The 21,923-nt window shown below is 37.1% G+C and overlaps 1 protein-coding gene across 1 annotated transcript in view; it reads right to left on the minus strand.

Annotated features, from left to right (window-relative positions):
- Positions 1–9,577: 9,577 nt before the first annotated feature.
- prkcbb (protein kinase C, beta b) overlaps positions 9,578–21,923 on the minus strand; it is a 98,605-nt gene continuing 86,259 nt past the window's right edge. Inside the window, exon 20 of the mRNA XM_077733906.1 lies at positions 9,578–15,892. Coding sequence (XP_077590032.1) covers positions 15,743–15,892 — 150 coding nt within the window. The 3' untranslated portion in view covers positions 9,578–15,742. The remainder of the gene's footprint in view (positions 15,893–21,923) is intronic.

Consider the following 21,923-nt stretch of genomic DNA (forward strand, 5'->3'; position numbering starts at 1 on the left):
CGCACATACTTGGAACTCAATACCAATTCACATATGTGAATTTCCGTCTCTGAACCTCATCGCCAATCATCTTAAAGCCTGGTTGTTAGACAAACAAAATTGCAATCACAACACTGTCTAAAACTGTGTTGCATGTGTGTGCGTGGGTGCGCGTGTGTATATGTGTCTAGAGCAGGGGTGGGCAAAGCGGTCCTCGGGGGCCGCCGTGGGTCTAGGTTTTTGTTCCAATCGATCCAGAACAGAGAGTTTAACCAGTGAGATTTCTGCAAAAAAACAAAAGAAGCACCCGACTGCATTCCACTGATTGCACCATTAGGACACCAGATTGGTGCAAAGTTGCCCTCTTTATGGGTTGAAATGAAAACCTGCACCCACTGCGGCCCTTCGAGGAATAGTTTGCCCACCCCTGGTCTAGTGTGTGTCATTGTTTATCTTGTACTTACACAAGGAATTAAAGATGGAAATTAGCCTACGGTTACAATCTTACATATTTACATATAAATGGTCATTAACTCCAGGTCACGTCCGACCTGTGTAGAGTTTGCATGTTCTCCCAGGACCTCCGTGGGTTTCCTCCGGGTACTCCGGTTTCCTCCCACATTCCACAAACATGCATGGTAGGCTGATTGGACACTCTAAATTGGGTGTAAGTGCGCGTGGTTGTCCTGCAATTGGCTGGCTACCCATTCAAGGTGACCCCCACCTCTGGCCCGGCTGGGATAGGCTCTAGCACCCCCCGCAACTCTAATGAGGGAAAAAGCGGTTCAGAAAATGAAATGAAATGTTCATTAAAATGAATATAAATATGTTAATTATGTACTGTCCATGATCAAATAAATCAATCAATATGTTCGTGTTACCTTTTATGGCAGTGGTCCCCAACCACAGGTCCCTGGACTGGTACCGGTCTGTCAGCTACCTAGTCTCGGTCCGTCAGAGTAGAAAATATTACAATTTTCAATCTCCCCCTATGACCTGAAATAAGAAAAGTTGTTTTAATAATAGTAGTAATAAATAATTGCTATTATGCCTGGGATTTTTTTTTTCTGATGTGGGTGTCATTTGAGCACCGACCCCACCCCCACACAATTTTGTTTTGATGTTGCCCTCCCCATTAGCCGGTCAGTGAGAAAATAGAAAGAGATTTACTGGACCGCGATGAGAAAAAGGTTGGCGGGGCCCTGCTTTTTTGTGACATTTTTTGCAAACTGCAAAACACTTTTTTAAAACATTAAACAAATTGGCTGTAACATGGTGGAACAATGATTTCCACAGGGGTGACGAAAACATATTTTTGCTTAATTCCTTGTTTCTCTTTTTTTATCTGTCTCAAAACGCACTCAAATACATTCATTCATTTTCTGTTATATCTTCTTTAGAGTTGTGGGGGTGCTGGAGCCTATCGCAGCTGACTCCGGGCCAGAGGCGGGTTACACCCTGAATCGCAGTGCACAAGGAGACGGACAACCATGCATAGTCACACCCATACCTAGGGGCAATTTAGAGTGTCCAATTAGTCTACCGTCCATGTTTTTGGAATCTGGGAGGGAGGAAACTGTAGTACCTGGAAGAAACCCACAAAACCCTGAGAGAATATGCAAACTCCACACAAGTGGACCGACACAAATGGACTGCCATTGACGTTGATAGATATTTAATCATATGGATCTTTTTGTCTTTCAACTGTGGATTTAAATCACTATCACTAAATTATATCTAAACTATTTGAAGTCAGAGGGATAATAGTGAGTGTACAAATGTTCACAATAATTGGGTATATCATTAGTAGATGCCCAATCCATTTGAAATTGGAGGCTGGCATTCTTCATTCACTGTTACTGCTGGATTGTGAGTCTTTTGCTGTCAATGGCAGCCACTAAATTCATCCTATTCTTGTTTTTGATGTACTCTTAGTGTGTATTTATATAGAATATGTAAAAATATACAAAATATTTAAATAACAATGGTTATTTGTTCATTAAAACAGACGTGTTTTAACCATAAAAATGTAAGAAACACAAAAAAAACATTAATGCTTTTGAGTTGAGACATCTAATACATTTTGGCTGAAAGTGAATGATTGCTATCAGCTTCTTCCAGTCAAAATATATTTGACATCTAGCACCGTCAATGGTAGCCAAAGAGTTAAATGAGTTCCATATTAAGGGTTAAAACAGCTAAGTGCAGATTTGAAGCTCTTGCCGCGCCCCTTGCCAGAGGCGCCATTTTCTGCCGCATGCGTCTGGAGAGCTGTCCATGGTTCTGAATGTAGGAGTTTGCGCTGATGTCTACCCTGTACCAGGAGCAAGAGACTAAATGAGGATGGGGGGAAAAAAGAGAGAGGGAAGCAAGTGATGCATGAAGAATAGCACCCAGGAGAGAAGCAGAAACGCCACTTAAAGAGCCACGGACCGTTTTTAATGATGCCACTCCTGCACGGCCTCCACACAAGGCGGCGTGAGATTCACAGTTCACTTAATATAATCACCGTGCTATTGTGGGAGTATGCTACTAGCAGTCAAACAGATACAACTGTTTCCACCTCCATTTTATTGCCTTTTTTGAAGGCACACATCATGTATCAGGATTGGGTATATATATTTATATATTTATATCTACTTTTGATTAAAACCAAACATGTTTAAGTGATAGTGGTACTATTCCAGAAGTTAACTCTCATATAATTATTATTTAAATTCACCAATCTTTACAGGCTGTAGAACACTCAGGTTATTATTGTTCTTATGAACACTATGTTACTTCTATGTCATTTAAAAGATGATTGTCTTGAAAGTTGGCAGTTATAAAGCACAGGCCATTATCTATTGATGCTTGGTGCTTAACTTTAGCTTTTTATGCATCAGGGCTACCACACAATCCTTGTGAGGATAAGCAGTATGGAAAATGTATGAATGAGTGTATCAAGGCTTATAATTGATTGCGGCAAATATTATGATTTTTCTTTTTAAAATTATTAGTTATATTGATGAGGGGTAGATATCTAACCTATTTAGACGAGGGGTTGCAAATGAGTAAACATCTAACAGCATTAATGGTCTTGAAACAAAAGCATTTTTCGCCATTTTTTACGTTTTGAATTAATTGGCGTAGCCCTTTTACTCTTGTCCTGAAGCTATTATTTCCCTCTACAGTCGGAAAAGATTTATATTGATGAACCAAGGTCATAATTATATCACTGCCAATGTAAATTTCAATGCTTTTAAAACTATATACTAATAAATTAGCCCAGGTTTCAACAGATCATTAAAGGCAGACCTTAGCTTATCCATGGTCACTCCATATATATCCCTTTTTAAATTTTATTTTTATTTTTATGATGCACAATGTCCATGTAAATATTACTGTGTTTTAAAGTTTCAAATATCTGGGCCAGAAAATCAAGTTGATGCTCCTGACTGACAGCGGCTGTTTAGTAAGGAAAACCAAAGGGAGTTTAAAGGATGAAAAATACAGAGGAAGAATGAAGGTGAAATAAAAGGGATTACCTGCACATACAGGTATGTGCAGGAGCAGATCAACAGGAGCGAGTGTGACATGGAGGGAGACGAGACGAGAGAGAGAGAGAGAAGAGAGAGAGAGAGAGAGAGAGAGAGAGAGAGAGAGAGAGAGAGAGAGAGAGAGAGAGAGAGAGAGAGAGAGAGAGAGAGAGAGAGAGAGAGAAAGAGAGAGAAAGAGAGAGAAAGAGAGAGAAAGAGAGAAGAGAGAGAAAGAGAGAGAAAGAGAGAGAAAGAGAGAGAAAGAGAGAGAAAGAGAGAGAAGAGGAGAGAGAGAAGAGAGAGAAAGAGAGAGAAGAGAGAGAGAGAGAGAGAGAGAGAAGAGAGGAAGAGAGAGAGAGAAATAGTAAAAGAAAGGAAGAGAGAGAAATAGAGAGAGAAAGAGAGGAAGAGAGAAAGAGAGAGAGAGAGAAAGAGAGAAAGAGAGAAAGAGAGAGAGAGAGAAAGAGAGGAAGAGAGAGAAATAGAGAGAGAGAAGAGAGAGAAAGAGAGAAAGAGAGAAAGAGAGAGAGAGAGAGAGAGAGAGAGAGAGAGAGAGAGAGAGAGAGAGAGAGAGAGAGAGAGAGAGAGAGAGAGAGAGGTGACAGTCCTATCACCTTTGCAGTGTGTGTGCGTGAGACCCTTGCGGCCGGCTTTATCTCACAAAGAGACTCATTAACATAGAAATTACTTCAGGAAGAGAAGCATGGCATCCCACCTCTAGTAAGAGACAGGCGGGTGGGATGTTGAGGGAGTGACAGTGAGGGAAAGTGGGAAGGCAAAAAAGGGAGGGAGACAAGTGTGAAGTGATTGAGGTCCAAAGAGGGAACAGGAGTGGGAAAAAAAGAACAAAGAGAGGGAATTGGGCAGATATGATAGGATAACGACAAAGTGCAAAGACGAGTAGAGAAGGATGCATAGAATGATGAAGGCCTGAATTGAGTGAGGACATCAAGGAAGATAGATGGTTAATGGGGTAAGGTTGAATGATGATTCAGAGATGGGAATAAACTCTACAAAGACTACAAACTAAATAAATGAATACAATTTCATTATAGTATTTATTGATGCCAATTATGTTATTTAATAAAATAAAAGCATATTAATAAAAATTAAAAACTCATTCAGTACGGTTTCCTTAAGACTACCATGAAATAATATTCATTCATCTATCCTTGAAAGGGTTGCAGGGTTTGCTGGAGCCTAACCCAGCTGTCTTCGGATGATTGGCAGACTACACCCTAGACTGGTCGCCTGTTAGTCGTAGGGCACACAGAGAAACAAACAACTAAACTAGCGGGAATCGAGCCCGCGCCTGCCTGCAACAAAGTCAGGTGGGTGAACCTCTACACTACAAGTCAGCCCCATTAAATAATCCTAATAATAACAATAATAACAATCACTATTTTCAATAATGAATCTACAACACATAAAGAAATGTTCAAAAACATCCTTTATGTTGAATCCACAATTGCTTGTGTGTTGCTAGAACATGGAGGCATCATGTTTAAACCAACATTGACACACTCTTCCTTCCTTCTTGCGCGCCTGGTTGTTGAAGAGAGTAGGACTGCAGGGTTTGGTGCTCAGTGAGCTGGAACCTTCTCACGCCTCAGGCCAGCGCTCTGAGACTGTGAGGAGGAGGAGGAGGAGGATGAAGATAAGATGAAGAAGCGTTTTAGTAAACCACATGCGAAAAGGGACATGACTAAAAGACAGCTCTTATATATTGCAAGGAGACGCCTGATACAATTGATGTGTTTTTGTCCATCTGGACGCACTTGTTAACTGCAGTATGTATGAATACTGTTGCTTTTGCATGAGGAAAGCAAGTGTGTGTGCCCACTAAGCCCAAATGTTGTTATTACGTGTTGTACCAGATGGGGATGACTCCAGGATAGAGAGCGGACATATGGTGATGTGTTTCGTGATTCTGCCGTGATGCTAATATGTCATAGCTGTGATTTATAGCATTCGTATCCAGAGACACAGCCTGAGGAAATATTGTGAGTCCTCATGGGGGTATCACTGAGATTTAAGTTGGATACTTTACATGAGAAAAATCTTATAATCTCTTTAGATATACGTGATTTGACAGATACATTAACAGTAGGGCTTAATATGTGGTGCAGTTATGGAGACCAAAACACCAAAAACAATCATAAAAAAGTACATAGATTTGTTTTAAGTGCTGGGTTTATATTGGTATCACTATTTGTACTGAAATGTCACTAAAATGATGTTTGATGATGATGACACTGCGCAATATGTTCTCTTCAAGATCTGGTTTCCAACCGCCTGTTGCCCTCTCAAAAATGGCAAACAGCAATGCACGCTACAGTAAAAGATAACTCCCTACTCCTACCCATGGTTCTGATGTATAATATGTACTTTTCACAATCTAGCCAACCTAAGCTTGCCCCTCTGCTATCCATACATGATGCCTTCAATTGTGTGGCGTCCATTATTCCTTCTTCTTGGAATGAAAAAAGTTTAATTTGCTGCCACAATTCCACTTCAAATGGATTGGACATCTAGTTTTATCAATGGCATGCAATGAGTTAAGCAGTGTCCAACCAAGATATGATCGTAATGACTGTAAATTCAAGTAAAATTAAAATAATTTGAAAATGTAATTTGACATAACAGAAGAAATTTGATTATTATCTTTTGGACAAAGATCTTGTATAACATTAGTTTGTGTGAATTTGTTCTTCATTTACCCAAAAACAACAAGACAAGATTAATTCAGACTGATTTTCTCACAATGACTGCCTCCCTGCCATCCCTTAAAATTGCCTTAAAATTGTTGAATTTTACGATCTCTCTCGCAAAAAACGACCCCCCCAGATTGACAATTTTCACCTTTATATTCATCATTTTAATAGGGACTACAAATGTGTTACTTTGAAGGGAAAATCTTAAGAAAAATCATTACACATGGTTTTTCTGTGATACTGTATGAATCGAAAGGATCGTCTGCTGGATTTCACAATTCCAAAAGGTTGTTGCCTCCACGTGGTTCAATTAAAAAAGTAAGTCATGTGAGCAGTACAACCAGAAAGTGTGTCTGAGTCTCTGGGTGCAATAATAGCATGAGATATACATTATGCAAGTATCAAGGCTGATATTTAATGATCGACTGCAAGACCTTCAATCAGCCTTAACAACTATTGGGATGTGCTGACATGGTAAACCAATGTATCAAGGCTACTCGCGTCTGGCCAGTCAGAGTACGTTTAATTAGGGTAAGATGGCGACGCCTTCGGCGTGCAATGGTAGGTACAGGTGAGTTTATTCACGTTTTATGCAAGTTACGTTTTATTTTCTTGTCAAAATACATTTTGTCTAGCGTTTTACCTGTTTATCCTTTCCCAGTTTTGAAATAAAAGACCGTATTGGCCGCATTTTCTTGCGTTATGATGTTTCGTCTTTGTCACCTTGCATTTTTGTGGATGTCAAGTCTAATTTGTGCGCATATAAGCCGTACCCTTGATTCAGTCATCATTTTTTTTAGTTACAAATTTGAGGTATATGCGAGAAAATATGGTATTAGGAAAATACGGTAAAGAATCAGTTTAAGGGAGATAAAAACGTGTGTAATTGATTGTATGATAAGTATATATAAATATACTGAAGAGAAGAAGCAAAGAGTATATGTCTGATAGAGTGAACCACTGTATTTATGGTTAATGAAAGTGTGTTGGGTTCTGTATCTGTTTGAGTGGGAGCAAGAATATGAAATAAATCCACTAAGCTTCTCCGTCATGGTCTTGAGTATTTTCCAGATCCGCTGAATGAAATAAATAAGAATCTTTTGCTTGTGTCACTTTAGTTTTCTCATCTTTCTCTCTCTCACTTGCCTCCACTGTATTTTAATGTTGCTTTTAACAGCTCCCAGCTCACATATGTCAATTTGCATTGGTCACTGGCCACATTTATCATTGTTTACATTTGATTTCATGGATTGGATGATTGGTACTTTTATAGATGGGCAAAATTCAGTCATGACTATTGACGATCTGATCATGTGGTCGAAAAACTGGCCCGATTAGAAAAAAAACAAGGTTCTAATCAGGTTTTTAATATATTTTTATGTATAGATATCAACTCATTGGCTGCTTTATTTCTCCTCTTTCATAAATTTCAGAAATATTAAACTAGTACTGGCATCAAATGCAAAAATATGGGATTGCGACACTGCTGGTCACAACTGCCTTAATTATTTAAGTCGCAAATCTTTTGACTGAATTACTTTTGTGGAAATAGATGTTTGTTTTTTGTTCTTTTTAAATTCATGTTGTGTGTCTTCACCTTAAGGCAACCTAAATTGACTACAAAAGAAAAAACAGGAATTGTTACTGGCCAAAATAATTATGTCCAATATTTTCATCCAGATAAACTTAGATTTAAAAAAAAAATCAGACTGTTGTGGATCAAATGCATCAATTAATGATATTTGAGCTCTTACCAACAGTAGGATTACTGTAGTAAAAGAGCTGCTCTATTGCTATCAAATGTAGCATAGCGGATGGCACTTATAAATTATTATCAGTAATACTTCTAACAACACAACAATTTCTGTTATATCAATCTCACCTGCTTCAAGGTTGAGGCTTCCCTTCTTAAAAGGTTGAACATTTAGCTATCAGCTAAATGCACTCTTCCTGAACTGTTTTTGATAAGAGGATTTGTATTTTAGTTGTGGTCCCTACTTAACCTGAGCTGGGAAATTCCAAACAACAAACTTAATTAAACCTTTTGATCATCTTCAGCCATTCATTCATCTTCAATACCGAACTTCTTCATATGAGTAACGGGGCTTACCGAAGCCTATCCCAATTGACTTCGCGCAAAAGGTAGACTACACTCTAGACCAGTGGTACAAAATAAGGATACAAATTGATAATTGCAGGTAATTGTTGTTGTCACCCAAGAACAGCTCAGAAACCAAAGAAGAGATTTTTTAGGGTCGCTTACTTGTATATAATTTGTTTACTCATTCTCTATACCGCTTATCCTCACAAGGGTTGCGGGGGATGATGCAGCCAATCCCAGCTAACTACGGGCATCAGGTTTGGTGGCCAGCCAATCGCAGGGCCCCTTTACATATTACAAAAGTAAATTAATGATCATCTGTTTAATATTTAAGTACTATGTGTTTTCCAAATTCTATCACCGGGCTGATACAATCCTGAATTTTCATTGAATTTTTTGACTCCTCTCATAGTTTTCATTAACTTCCATTGATGGCATTAGACCAGGGGAGGGCAAACTTTTCGGCCCGGGGGCCACATTGACTTTAAAAATTTGACAGATGGGCCGGGTTAGCACATGATATGATACATATAAAAAAGTGCATCCGTTAACAGTACATATGAAACATCAACTGAAAAAAAGGACTAAAGTATTAACATACTCATCACTCATCATTAAAGTACAAAGTAAAGTAAAAAGGAATGAATTAAGAAATATTAAAATGTAATTTAAAAAAAGTTAGAGGGGCTGTAAAACACGAAAAACAAATAAGAGTGGACAGACTTACTGCCACTGGCTTCCGCGTGACGGCGCCATCTTGGGAGAAAAAAAATATTTGGACAACGTCGGTGGGCCGGATAAAAAAAGCCTAGCGGGCCGTATGTGGCCCGCGAGCCGTAGTTTGCCCATACCTGCCCTTGACTGATCGCCAGTCATCCATATGCAGGGGCCGGCAATAAATAATTGGTAGAAAATTATTGCATTATATTGGCATAAATATATTTTCAATTGGGCTTTCACCAGTGCTGCCTACCTTCGTTGACCCTATTTCAGGAGTATCCTTATCCCATTTCCGGAGTTTATACGGAGTTATTGTTCTTAAAGTAAATTGTTATTTAGTCAATTTGGCTGGGTGGTATCACAATTGTATTCATAATGTAGTTCATTCAATTAGACAGAAACTTTGCAAATCATGCAATTTTATCATAACACTAACACAATTTACATAGAAATCTTGTACCTGGGATATAAAAGTTCTTCAACTCTATATATAAATAATAATTGCACTTTAAGCACACACACAAAGAAGAAGAAAGCCAAACATCCTCTTTTACAATAATTTATTATTCTACAATCATAAACATCACAGTACATATTTTCCAATTGGTGAGCTATGCCAAAAAGCTTATGCTGTTCTTTTGCAATATCTTAACTTGGTATTTTATGCCCAAATCAAAGCACATACGAGGTTCGCATGGACTTCAAAAAGGGTGCATAAGTTCAGGAATACATGTTGTTAGAGGGAAAAGCAAAATACAAAAGAAGAGAGTAGGCATTATTACTGATGAGAAGATCAGAGTTTTGAAGTGCAGGAAAAGCCAAGGGTTTAGAAACAAATGGCTATGTTAAAACTAAAATAAGAGGCAGGAGGGGAGTTTGACTATATTCTAATATTTTCATATTTGATTAATATGCATATAATTTGGAGTATCAATGGATAGCAATTCAGTATTGTAATAACAATAAAAAATGTGGTATCCTTACATCATTGTTGCACCGATACCAATTCTGACACCTGTCTATGTAGTATCGGCCGATGTCGATACAGGATTAATACCACGTATAGAAAAATATATATTTTTTAAATGTACAGTGGTACCTTTACCACGAATGTGTCACTGGGGCAGTATGAGGACGACTGTCTGAAACAAAAGACATTTTTTCTTCGACCGTGGCTGATTAAATGTCAGTGAGTCCAAACAAAAGTTTTTTCTTGTGTGGATCGATATTTTACCAAATGTAACATCATTTTAAATAGCAAGGTTGTATGTTTACATGTGTGTGTATAGGTGTTTATTCAGCTGTTAACGCATGCACTTGTCCATCCACCTCAATGGAAAATGCCTTCACTTGTCTTAATAATTTTAATGGCTTTATAAATACATTTCTTATCGTTTTGTTCTTTTAAATGGTGTGTTTTGCACATATTCTATTCAATTATTTTTCTAAAATCATTGAGGATCCCAGAACAGGTTTAGATCAAATTTAAGCTTTTTCGTGCACATGTCTTGATAATTTTAATGGCTTTATAAATAATTTTCTTATCGTTTTTTAAAATTGTTTTTCACATATTCCATACAATTTGGGTATTTTTCTAAAATCATTGAGGATCTCAGAACAGTTTTAGATCAAATTTACGCTTTTTCATGTACTAATTGCATTTCTACTTAAGAAAAATCCAGAAAAAAGTTACTAACCACTTCTGGAACGAATTAATTTGCTAAGCAGAAGTACCACTATATATGTTATTGCTATCATGGCTCAGTTAGACATTGTTTAACTTATTTGATGTCCAATCAATATGAAGTGTGAGGGGTGGCAGCGAAGGAGCAAAAACATGTGCTGCCACTATTTCATTTAAAATGAACTGGATGTTATTTTGTGACAAACTCATTGAAATTCACAGTAAAAGTTTGGATGCAACACCATTGATGTCTATCATCTTGCATAGAGCAACAAGGGGTTGGAAACTGGATCTCTAAAAGTACATATCACAAAGCATGGTCATTTTAGTGCCTTATCGGTACCTATAACAATGCTTCTAATACAAGGGTGTCAGACTCGGGTTGATTCGCGGGCAACTTTAACGTCAACTTTATTTCACGTGTGCCAGACCATTTTAGATATAATATTTAGATTTTATTTATTTATAAGAACTGAATTTAAAAGCTTTGAATATTCCAGTTGTATAGATCTAAAACAATGCTTATTTTAGCTTTTTAAAATATTTTTTAGATTTTACAAAATGATTTTTGAACTAAAAACACAGAAAAAAATTATTAAAAAATTACAATTATTGATTTAAAAGGAGGAAAATCAGGAAATTTAATATACATCTATACTTTTCATTTTAATTTGATCCTAAAACAGAAAGTCGGCACTCATGATTTACTTTCCCAGGCCACACAAAATGATGCGGCGGGCCAGATTTGGCCCCCGGGCCGCCACTTTGACATATGTTTCATGCAAGACAAATATGTGCAATAGTCTAATTATTGATAATTAGAGTAATAATGGCAAAGTTTCTACCCTCGTATTGATATCGGTGCAACACTATCTTACATGATTCATGTATGTAGATTTTCCTATCACAATGGAAGACTTTTAGTCTGTAAACTATATACATACACACACAGACACACAGCATACTGTATAAAATGTATGTATCCATGAAAAAAACACTACATCAGAATAATAGTTACTAACATAAACTACACAGTAATCATCAATTAATCAATACTTTTAGTATCAGTTCAGCTCATACTGTAATGGTTAAAATATGAAAATGAAAAAAACAAGTGCATGCATAGTAGAATTCTAGAAATAACATAATAAATCTTATATATCTGCTCTGAGGGAATGATACAATGATGATTTAAACACCAAAAAATTACATGGACAAAACCTTATCGTATACACGAGAATGTATGCTAAGACTAATTTATCATAAATTGTACACTATGTCACATGTTCATATGCAATTCTTCCATACATATTGGAAGTAAGAGTGTAAGTAATTCATAACTTCCAGCAGCAGAAGATAATTAATGTTGCAAAAAGATCAGATCTGTATATTTGATACAGTTCTGTATATATTGAGAAAATATTGCAATGACTGCCCACAAATGCTCCGATCAAAAAGACGTATCAGAAATTACATTGTTACAAATAATGCCTAATTTCTCAATGCAAAAATGTTGTAGCAATGCTTTCCTAACATGATAGAATAAGCGGAAACATAGTTTAGTGTTTATTTCTATGATAACGTGGTTCATTGTCATTGAAGGAGATAGATGGTCAATCATGTGGCGTATATGAAAATAACACATATAATTTTCAGTATTGTGGCATAGATACTACAATTATAAGAAGAACATTGTGTTTAAAGTCAATGTATTACCAATGTAATGTAATGTAAACTCAATATTAATATATTGGTAAGGGTAACATTTTTAGAGTGTTCTTGGTTTGGATTTTAGTACAAGTTTATACATACAAATATCTTTTACATTTCAGATCATTTCATGCATGAATTTGGCTTTTTTTCTCTATTTTTTTATTACATTCATATAGTGTGTTGTCACAAAATTGTAGCCCACGTTATGATAATTTTTCAGCCCCTTTGTAACATCCAATCATATTATTAATGGTGCCTGCACATGTTTTGTAATGGGAAATAAAATCTAGATGACTTTAGAAATGGAATGAATGCATTAAATGAAGGAGGGGATATTTATTTTGTAATAAATAAAAACAAATTCTAATAAAACATGATTATAAAAATATAAATACATTCTAATTCTAATAAATGTATTAAAAGAATGAACTTAATATAAAAAATATAATAAATTAAAAATAAGAAAAGGAGAATAAAGACAAATGTGTGGCCTCTGTATATTTTGCTGTGAAAATGTTCTTTTTTTAATTTAGTTTAGATTTATAAATTTCTTGTGACATTACCTAGCTCAACTCTTTAGCTGCCATTTACAGCAATACACATACAATCAATTATCACTGGGCGGTGCTCTAAGCGATCAATACCATCTACCATATCACGTACTCTGTAATTTGTCCTTACAGTTAATCTAAAATTACCTTTTGAAAGGGAATTTAAAGTTTCAATGTCCCTGAAACCATTACAACTGAAGATTTTATTGAATATTTCTTACATCAGAGATGACAGTTAATGAAAAAATACAATGTACTTAGGTTTAAAACTGTACAAGATTCAAATTTTGTATTATAAATATGAAAATTGTGTACCGTTTATGTGTTTGCTGAGATTTGTGTGCATTGGGGCTGCAGTTTAATGTGCGCCTCAGGGGAAAACATTGTCATTGTTCTTCTTGTTACGCTTGATAATTTCAAGTCTCAATCATTCCAGTACAGTATGGCAATGTAAAAAAACTATGCAAGCTTTGTAAAGTGGTTGAAGACTAGAGGGCAGATTTGCTGAATTTGATATAACATGGCCTTGATTCTGCACAGATTTTGCATCTTCCAAACATCAGTTAGTCAATATGCGCATATTTTTATGCACGAGCAATTGTTCTGTGTTTCCGCATGTGTGTCTATCAGCAGCCTTGCCGATGTTATTGCTGTTTGCAAAATGGCTCATTTGGGAGTTGTCAAAGCATCCTCCTCAACTGCTGTGTGTGTGTGTATGTGCGCGTGCCCAGTTGGTGACTGCTCCAACCTTTTGACATCACATCATTTGCGGCTCCCTATTGGGCCTCGACAGAACTAAGGATTACTGAGCAAAATGGGAATAATTAAAGGGGGGATGGGAGAATCTATGTGGTGGTGCTAGTGAGGAAGGGATAGGAGAAAAGGTTTCAAAGAAGTTTGCTCATTAGGCATTTTTTTTCTTTCCTCAGTGATGTGTCAGCATTTTCCACAGTGCCATAATTGAAAAAGGCAATAATGGTCAAGATTTGCGAATGAATATAGTCGTGGTTTTTGTTGAGAGTGAAGGAAAACTATGACCATTTCTGCAGATCCACTTTGCAAACTATTCCACAAAGGGTTGCAGTGAATACAGGTTTTCAATCTAACTCATCAAGAGGACACATTTTAACTAACCTGCAATTAGTAGAATGAAGACAGAAACTTCATTGGTTAAACTGTCTGTGTTAGATTGGTTGGAATAAATAGCTTCTCCCAACAGCAGCTTTTGAGGACCAGTGTGCCCACCTATGGACCTTCTAGACCAGTGGTCTCAAACCGGTTCCACATAGGGCCGCAGTGGGTCCTGGTTTTTGTTCCAACCGATCCAGTGCCGACATTTTAACCAATCAGGTGTCCTAACCCTAACCCTAACCCTAACCCTAACCCTAACCCTAAAAATAAGTAGCACCTGACTCTAATTAACTGATTGCACTTGCAAAAGGTGTTCTTGTTGAGTTGGAATGAAAACCTGCACCCACTGCGCCCCTTTGAGGACCGGTTTGAGACCACTGTTCTAGACCATCATGGACCCCCAAAATGCAAACTTTCTTCATCGTTCTTACATTTAAAAATGGCTAACTTACAGCCAGCTCAAACCTCGAAAGTCAAAAAGACAGTTTTGAGTTATACATACCATTTTCAGAAAAGTATGGAAAGTTATACTAAACTTATATAAACATCACATACAGTTTTGCTATTGTTTTGACTTTCTAAAATACGGCGAAAAAGTATTTTAAACATTTGAACTATTCTACTAGTCTTTAACATTGTTATATAAATACTCATCTTTGTTTTAGACCTTCAAAAAAATACTATTACTTACTATTTATTATTATTTACCTAATGTTAATACTACTTTTTTTACACAATTAAAATTAGTTCCTAGATGTTTTTGTCAATAGTACATCAAACTACAAACAAGGAACAAAAATTACATCACATTTTACACAACTCAATTTTGCCTCTCTAAAAATAACTTTCTTTGACTCAATAAGAGCAAATGGGAGATCTGGCAGTGAATGAACATTTGCTCATTTTGGACAATTTGGAAATTAAACGTCTATGTGTGCATCTGTGGAAGGGGGTGCATCTTGACCAGAGGAAGAACACATTCTATATTTAACTCTTTTTCCTATCAGTGATGGTGCTAGATGTTCAATGCATTTGAATTGGGAGGATTGGTAGTGAATAATGAATGTTTATTCACTGCATTCAACCCATTTCAAACGGATTGGACATTTACAACTGATTTAAAGAGTTTTAATTTAGGTTATAAGAGCCACATGATTTGACTTCTATCATCTACCTGTATTGGGTTATTGTTTTTTTTTTTTTTACATCTTTCTGTCTATCAAATGAAGTGATAATCAAAGATTGTGTATATTTTTTTTTTCATTTTTATCTTTTACTTTGTACAGTGGTTCATGAGCTTTAATAATCAAACAAACATTGAATATTGTATCATTTTTTTCTAACCTTAAGATGAATTAAGAATGATATTAAGACATAGCCAAAAAGCTCAATATACCATAAACTTGTAATCGAAGTAAAATATAGTCAGATCATTAGAATGGGTAAAAGTAGCCAAATACCCATTCACCAAATGGGACTAACAAATTATTTGTGACTATATCTGATATAATTTCACTGTTCGTATTAACAATGGATATTATTCAGTCAGTTTTCACACAATACATTTGAAAGTCTTTGGTATCTATTGTACTGTGCAAGTTGAGTTTTACAATACCATTTTCTTGTGTCACTTAGGGAGCTTCAAATTCTGGATTGGTGTAAGAGAAGCCCATGAAGTCATCCTGATCTAGGTTCATGATAACCAGCTTGTCCGTAGGCGTCAGATCCACCGGCATCTTTGTGAACTCTTTGTCAAAATTGCATGTGTCACGACGGCTTTTCTGTGGGGCGGCAATTGAGCGTATGAATGTAGAGGGTTAGGGTAAACGTGGATAGAAAGGTGAATAAATGAGAGGAGTGAAAAAGTGGAGAGCAAAGAGAAGCAGACACCTCATTAAATGCAATCCAGAAAATTCAACCATGAATAGTATATTCAATTAGGCGGCTCTGAGATTTTAAAGGTTGAGGAAACATTGCTTGTACAGCTGACAGAAGTTCCACTGTGTCAACTTTATGAAAGATTTAGATCTGGTATGTAGTCAAAACCTCAGTGCATAAATTTAAATTGTTTCTGTCTGCTGTTTTTGACTGAAACCCTTTTCATATGTCGCAAATACAGCTTTGTATGTGGTGAAAGACTTAAAAAGTAAAGGTAAATTTGGAATGCAGTTAGTGAAAATGATTTACAGTATTCTCTCGCTACTTCGCGGTTAAGCTACCGTGGACTCAGAGCTTCGCAGATTTTTTTGGGGAAAAAAAATACAAATATTACATTGAAACAACATATTTTACAGTTTTTTTTGTTATAACATGAATTTCACTCTCTCTACCCGTGTTGTATATGGTGTACTGTATACAGGGGTGTAAAAAAAATAAAATTGAATTGAATTCAAATTAACCATTTTTGAAGGGGAATCCCTACTTCGCGGAAATTCACTTATCGCGGGTGGTCCCGGTCCCCATTAACCGCGATAACTGAGGGAACACTGTATTTCGATTGCTAGGTATGTCTTGATTATGAAAGAGAATCAACATTCACCCATTGTGATGGGTTTGTATGTACAGCATTACTGTACAGTACTGCAGGACTATGCTAAACAATGTGTCAGCACATCAATTTACTCTTATTCAGTTTCTATACAGCAAGGACTTTAAACACACATGCGCGCACACACTGCTGGCAGCCATGTAGGGCAGCTCTTAATGTGTTCCGTCTGAGCACGCTTGAATGTCGCTTAATGCTGAAAGGCAGAAAGATGGAGATATGAGAGTAGGAAGAAGAGAAGAGATAAACATCAGTGGCTTTTTGGTGGAGATGTGGCGATAGAAAGCACATACAAACCACAGGCTTTTTTGATTATTACGTCGGGATTCATTACTTCACTATACTTCTTGCTTCCCGCCATCACTTTCCAGGAAACAGAGGATTAGCACCGAGTGTGTTCGTGTGTGTGTGTGTGTGGGAGGCTCTAAGGAGAGGAGGGTGAATGAAAGGCGGGTATCGAACGCTGACCTGTTTTGGGCTGATAAGCGCCGGCTGCTTTGTGCCAAAGCCACTGGCTTTCATTTTTTAGGGCCGCAACATTTGGAATTAATTATCACACTCGCTCTGGCGCTGCGGAGGCTTACTGCGTACACTAGCTATTACATGTACGTCAATACAAACTTTAGACAGCTTCCTCTCTGACAAAAATTCAGTTCAAAACTAGTATTTACATTAGGTGTAACTGATTTCAAGTAAATAAAGAGATACGATTTTGGTTACACAATCAATCATTCATTCATACATTTTCCATATTGCGCATCTTTGTAAGGTTTGCCAGACCCTACCCCAGCTGATTTTCTGGCAAAACCAGACAGTGACAACCTAGACTGGTCGCCAGTCATTCGTAGGGCACACACAGAGACAAACGACCCTCCGTGCTCGCAGTCATACCGCCAACAATACTAAAACCAATTGAAACCTTTAACAAGCAATCTTAGAAAGTATTGAACAGAAAGCCAAAAAAACTAACCACCATCAGACATTAAAGAAACACTAACAGCTGAACTGGAAAAATACTGTTAAATATGCAGATGCCACCTTATAACAAACCTCACAAAACAAAGCCCCTCGTCCCTTGCAGGATTTTGTACCAAAAATTCCAAAGCATCAAAGAGAGCTGGCTCTAGAGGTGACTGTGTAGTTCCCTTCAAAAAGACTGCATTCAGCCAAGGCACCTCCTCTGTCCGTGCCGCACATACCTGAAACTCAATACCAATTAACATATGTGAACTCCCTTCTCTGAATCTCTTGGCCAATCATCTTAAAGCCTGGCTGTTAGACGAACAAAATTGCAATCACAACACCATCTAAAACTGTGCTTTGTCTGTGTGTATGGGTGTGTGTGTCTACAGTGTGCCATTGTTTATCTTCAACCTACACAAGAGACTAAAGATGAAAATTATATCTTAAAAAATTTATTTTGTGTTTCTTTGATTCTTGTTCTTAAACCTTTGATGGAAATTACTTTTGGAGTGAAATAATTCAATTGAAGCAAGTTTATGGCTAGTAGACCTCCATTCCCTTTGAACTGGGAGGGTGGAAGAGAGTAAACACTTATTTACTGCCAACCCACACACTTCCAATGGATTGGACGTTTAATGCAGACATGCGCGAACTATGGCCCGTGGGCCACATACGGCCCGTGGGCCACATACGGCCCGCTAGGCTTTTTAATCCGGCCAACCGACGTTGTCCAAATAATGTTTTTTTTTTTGTCTCCAAAGATGGCGCCGTCACGCGGAAGCCAGTGGCAGTAGCTCTGTCCACTCTTGTTTGTTTTTCTGTGTTTTACAGCCCCTCTATCTTTTTTTAAATGACATTTTAATATTTTTTAATACATTCCTTTTTACTTTACTTTGTACTTTATACTTTTTACTTTAAAGATGAGTGATGAGTATGTTAATACTTTAGTCTTTTTTTCTGTTTATGTTTCATATGTACTGTTAACGGATGCACTTTTTTATATGCATCGTATCTTGTGCTGACCCGGCCCATCTGTCAAATTTTTAAAGTCAATGTGGCTCCTGGGCCGAAAAGTTTGCCCACCCCTGGTCTAATGCCATCAATGGAAGTCAATGAGTTATATGAGCACAGAATTGCTTGTTATTAACAGGTAAACTATAAGAGGAGTCAAAAAATTCAATGAAAATTCAGGTTAGTATCAGCCCGGTGATGGAATTTGGAAAACACATAGTACTTAAATATTAAACAGATGATCATTAATTTAGTTTTGTAATATGTAAAGGGGCCCTGCGATTGGCTGGCCACCAAACCTGATGCCGGTAGTTAGCTGGGATTGGCTGCATCATCCCCCGCAACCCTTGTGAGGATAAGCGGTATGGAAAATGAATAATCAAATTATATACAAGTAAGCGACCCTAAAAAATCTCTTCTTTGGTTTCTGAGCTGTTCTTGGGTGACAACAACAATTACCTGCAATTATCAATTTGTATCTATATTTTGTATTACCATGTCGATCAAGACACTCAAAAAAATCTTCTTAAATTATTTTATGCAGCTTGCAAAACCCTCAATGTATAGTCCATGCATGTATAGTCCTTAAGTAACTAGCAAGTGCAGCAACAGTTCAACCAGCGGTTGACTTTAGTGGCTCAGCAGGGCTGTGTGTATGTAGGCCGTGTTCTGCATGTTATTTCCTTGAAGTCATCAAACCTGCGCTTCTCCCATCAAGGAAAGGCTCTTATGATAAGTGGCAGCCATGAAATATGCACAGCCTGTCGTAGCCGCCTGCCTCGCTTGGTTTGCCGCTCTCTCCCGCTCCCTCCCCTTCTTCATTGTTGCATTTCTCCTTTCTGCTTTTTCTTCTTTGCTTTTTTCCCCCCATTCCTCTCTCCTGTCTACTCCCTGTCAGCCTCCATCATTCTAATCTCATTCCTCCAATGCATGTTGCACCAGTTCAATAAAGATAGAGATGAAGCTTAAACGCTGCAGACCACTATGGAAACATAAGCGACAAGCTCCCGTGCACATCTAACTTTCATTTTTATTGAGTAAGCGTTGTGTTGGAAAATTATAGAAATTTGGCACAGGGACACATTATAAAAGGCCCATTTTCTTTACCCATTCACATAATGTTTTGCACACCAAAGAACAGTTTGATTTTGTTAGAAGCGCTGTAGACATTAAAAACATAAATGAGCCTTGTAGTATACGTAGATAGTAAACCTGTAAAGCTTTTTTGTCATGCATGATTTCGTTTTTGCTTTTGTTATTGAATAATACAAACATACCGTGTTGACCATAAGGAGCAAGTTTCTTTACCTTTTATCAACTCTGACAACTCTTCTTTATGGTGTAACAATGGGAACCACACTAAATAACAAGTGCTTTATGTGCTCTTTTTTTTACTGCATCACATGGTTATAAATTACATATATTTACACATGTACGAATGGGAATGGTAAGATTTAAACAGTAAAATATATAAATGAAAATTATTCAAATTATATTTAATAAAAGGTCTACATTATGTGCCATTCTATTATTTATTTTAAACTGATTAGCCACAACATGATGATCAAGTTCACAATTTATTTTGACTTTGCCGATATACAGCTGTAATAAGTGAAAGCACGTTATCATTTGGTAAATAGATATAATTTAGGTGGAAGTTACAAACTACATTGGTAGAAGACACTTAAATGTTTGGAATAAGGATTGGCAAATTGATGCCATTAAATATTGACAATGTAGAGAACAACATTTTAGGAAGAAGTTTCTGACTTCATGAAGATGTGGGTCAGTGGTCCCCAACCACCGGTCCGTGGACCGGTGCCGGTCCGCAAAGCACCTTGTGCCGGTCCCTCAGAGTAATTTTTTTTAATGTTTTCAATCTCACCCTCCCACTTGAAATGTGAAAAGTTGTTATGATAATAATAAATAGTTGCTATTATGCTTGGGACTTGTTTTTTTTTGCCGTCGTGGGCGTGGTCTGTGTACTGACCCAATTCACACAATTTTTTTCTTAAATTGGCGCCCTACCCATTAGCCCAGTGGTCTCAAAACTATTCCAGAAAAGGCCGCAGTGGGTGCAGGTTTTCGTTGCAAACTATAAGAGGAAACCTTTCCACCAATCTGGTATCCTAGAAGTGCAATCAGTAGATTGCATTCAGGTGCTTCTTGTTTTCAGCAGAAGCCTTATTGGTTAAACTGTTTATGTTGGATCGGTTGGAACAAAAACCTGCATTAACCAATCCACGAGAATAGAAAGAGCTTTACTGGGCCACAGTGAGAAAAAGGTTGGAGACCGCTGATGATGATAGTTCATCACTGTTGTCATCACGGCCCAGCATTTTCCTGTTGTTACAAAGTTCCAACTTTCTTTCACAGTTATGTCACAGAGGTTAGTATGCCATGTTGAGATTTCAATGCCCAACTAAGAAACCCAATTTAAAGATAATGAAAAGAGTCACTTTGATTGGGCATGAATGATGTCGGCTGTGACCATTCCCACAGATGTACAGCCCTCCTTCTACTACAGACTGCCGCCTTCCAGATTTACAAGATAAACTACATCGGATTTATACCATTCACGTGAATAAAGGCCTTAGAGTCAGTCTATCTCCTAAAACGTTCCATTTCTAAAACTAAAACGACATTTTATGGATAGATTTAGGCTTAATTCACTTAAATTAAGTTTATAGTGTGATAGGTTTTTGTGTGAACTATAACACACAGTACACAACAGTAGACGAATATCTATTTACCTTTTTTTTGTACTTTTACTTATCTATTTGGGACCCTGATGACCTGGCCCCTTCCTCAGCTAACTGGGGGACTTGGATTTAGCTTGGTCTTGTTTATCAGGCTTTAACATTGCTCATAGTACACAGTAGTATCTCTTCTTACGAATGGTTCTACTTACAGCATTTTAAAGTTACAAAACCTTTGGATATTAAAATTAATTTTCCAATATTTGAAAAAACAGATACAAGTTAAAAAATACCCCAAAACATAAATATATTTCCTGTATTTTTTTTATTTTACTTTGAAAGTGTCGCGGTTGCATTGCGTTCTGCTTGACTTTCGCTCTACATTCCGCTAGCCCTCATTGGCTGTCTCCCAACAACAACTCTCCATGTTATTTTTTGTTGTTGTTTCTTTTGTTTTGTTTTTCCAAGTGAATTTAAAACAACTTTGTTCTTTATTTAAAATTACTGTTACGAATAAAATGAAGAGGGAACAGTTATCCATCCATGACTTATATTGCAAGTTCAATTTAGCGATACGTTGTTTCGAATTCATAA

This window comes from Stigmatopora nigra, chromosome 15 (assembly GCF_051989575.1).
Source record: "Stigmatopora nigra isolate UIUO_SnigA chromosome 15, RoL_Snig_1.1, whole genome shotgun sequence".
Taxonomy (NCBI): domain Eukaryota; kingdom Metazoa; phylum Chordata; class Actinopteri; order Syngnathiformes; family Syngnathidae; genus Stigmatopora; species Stigmatopora nigra.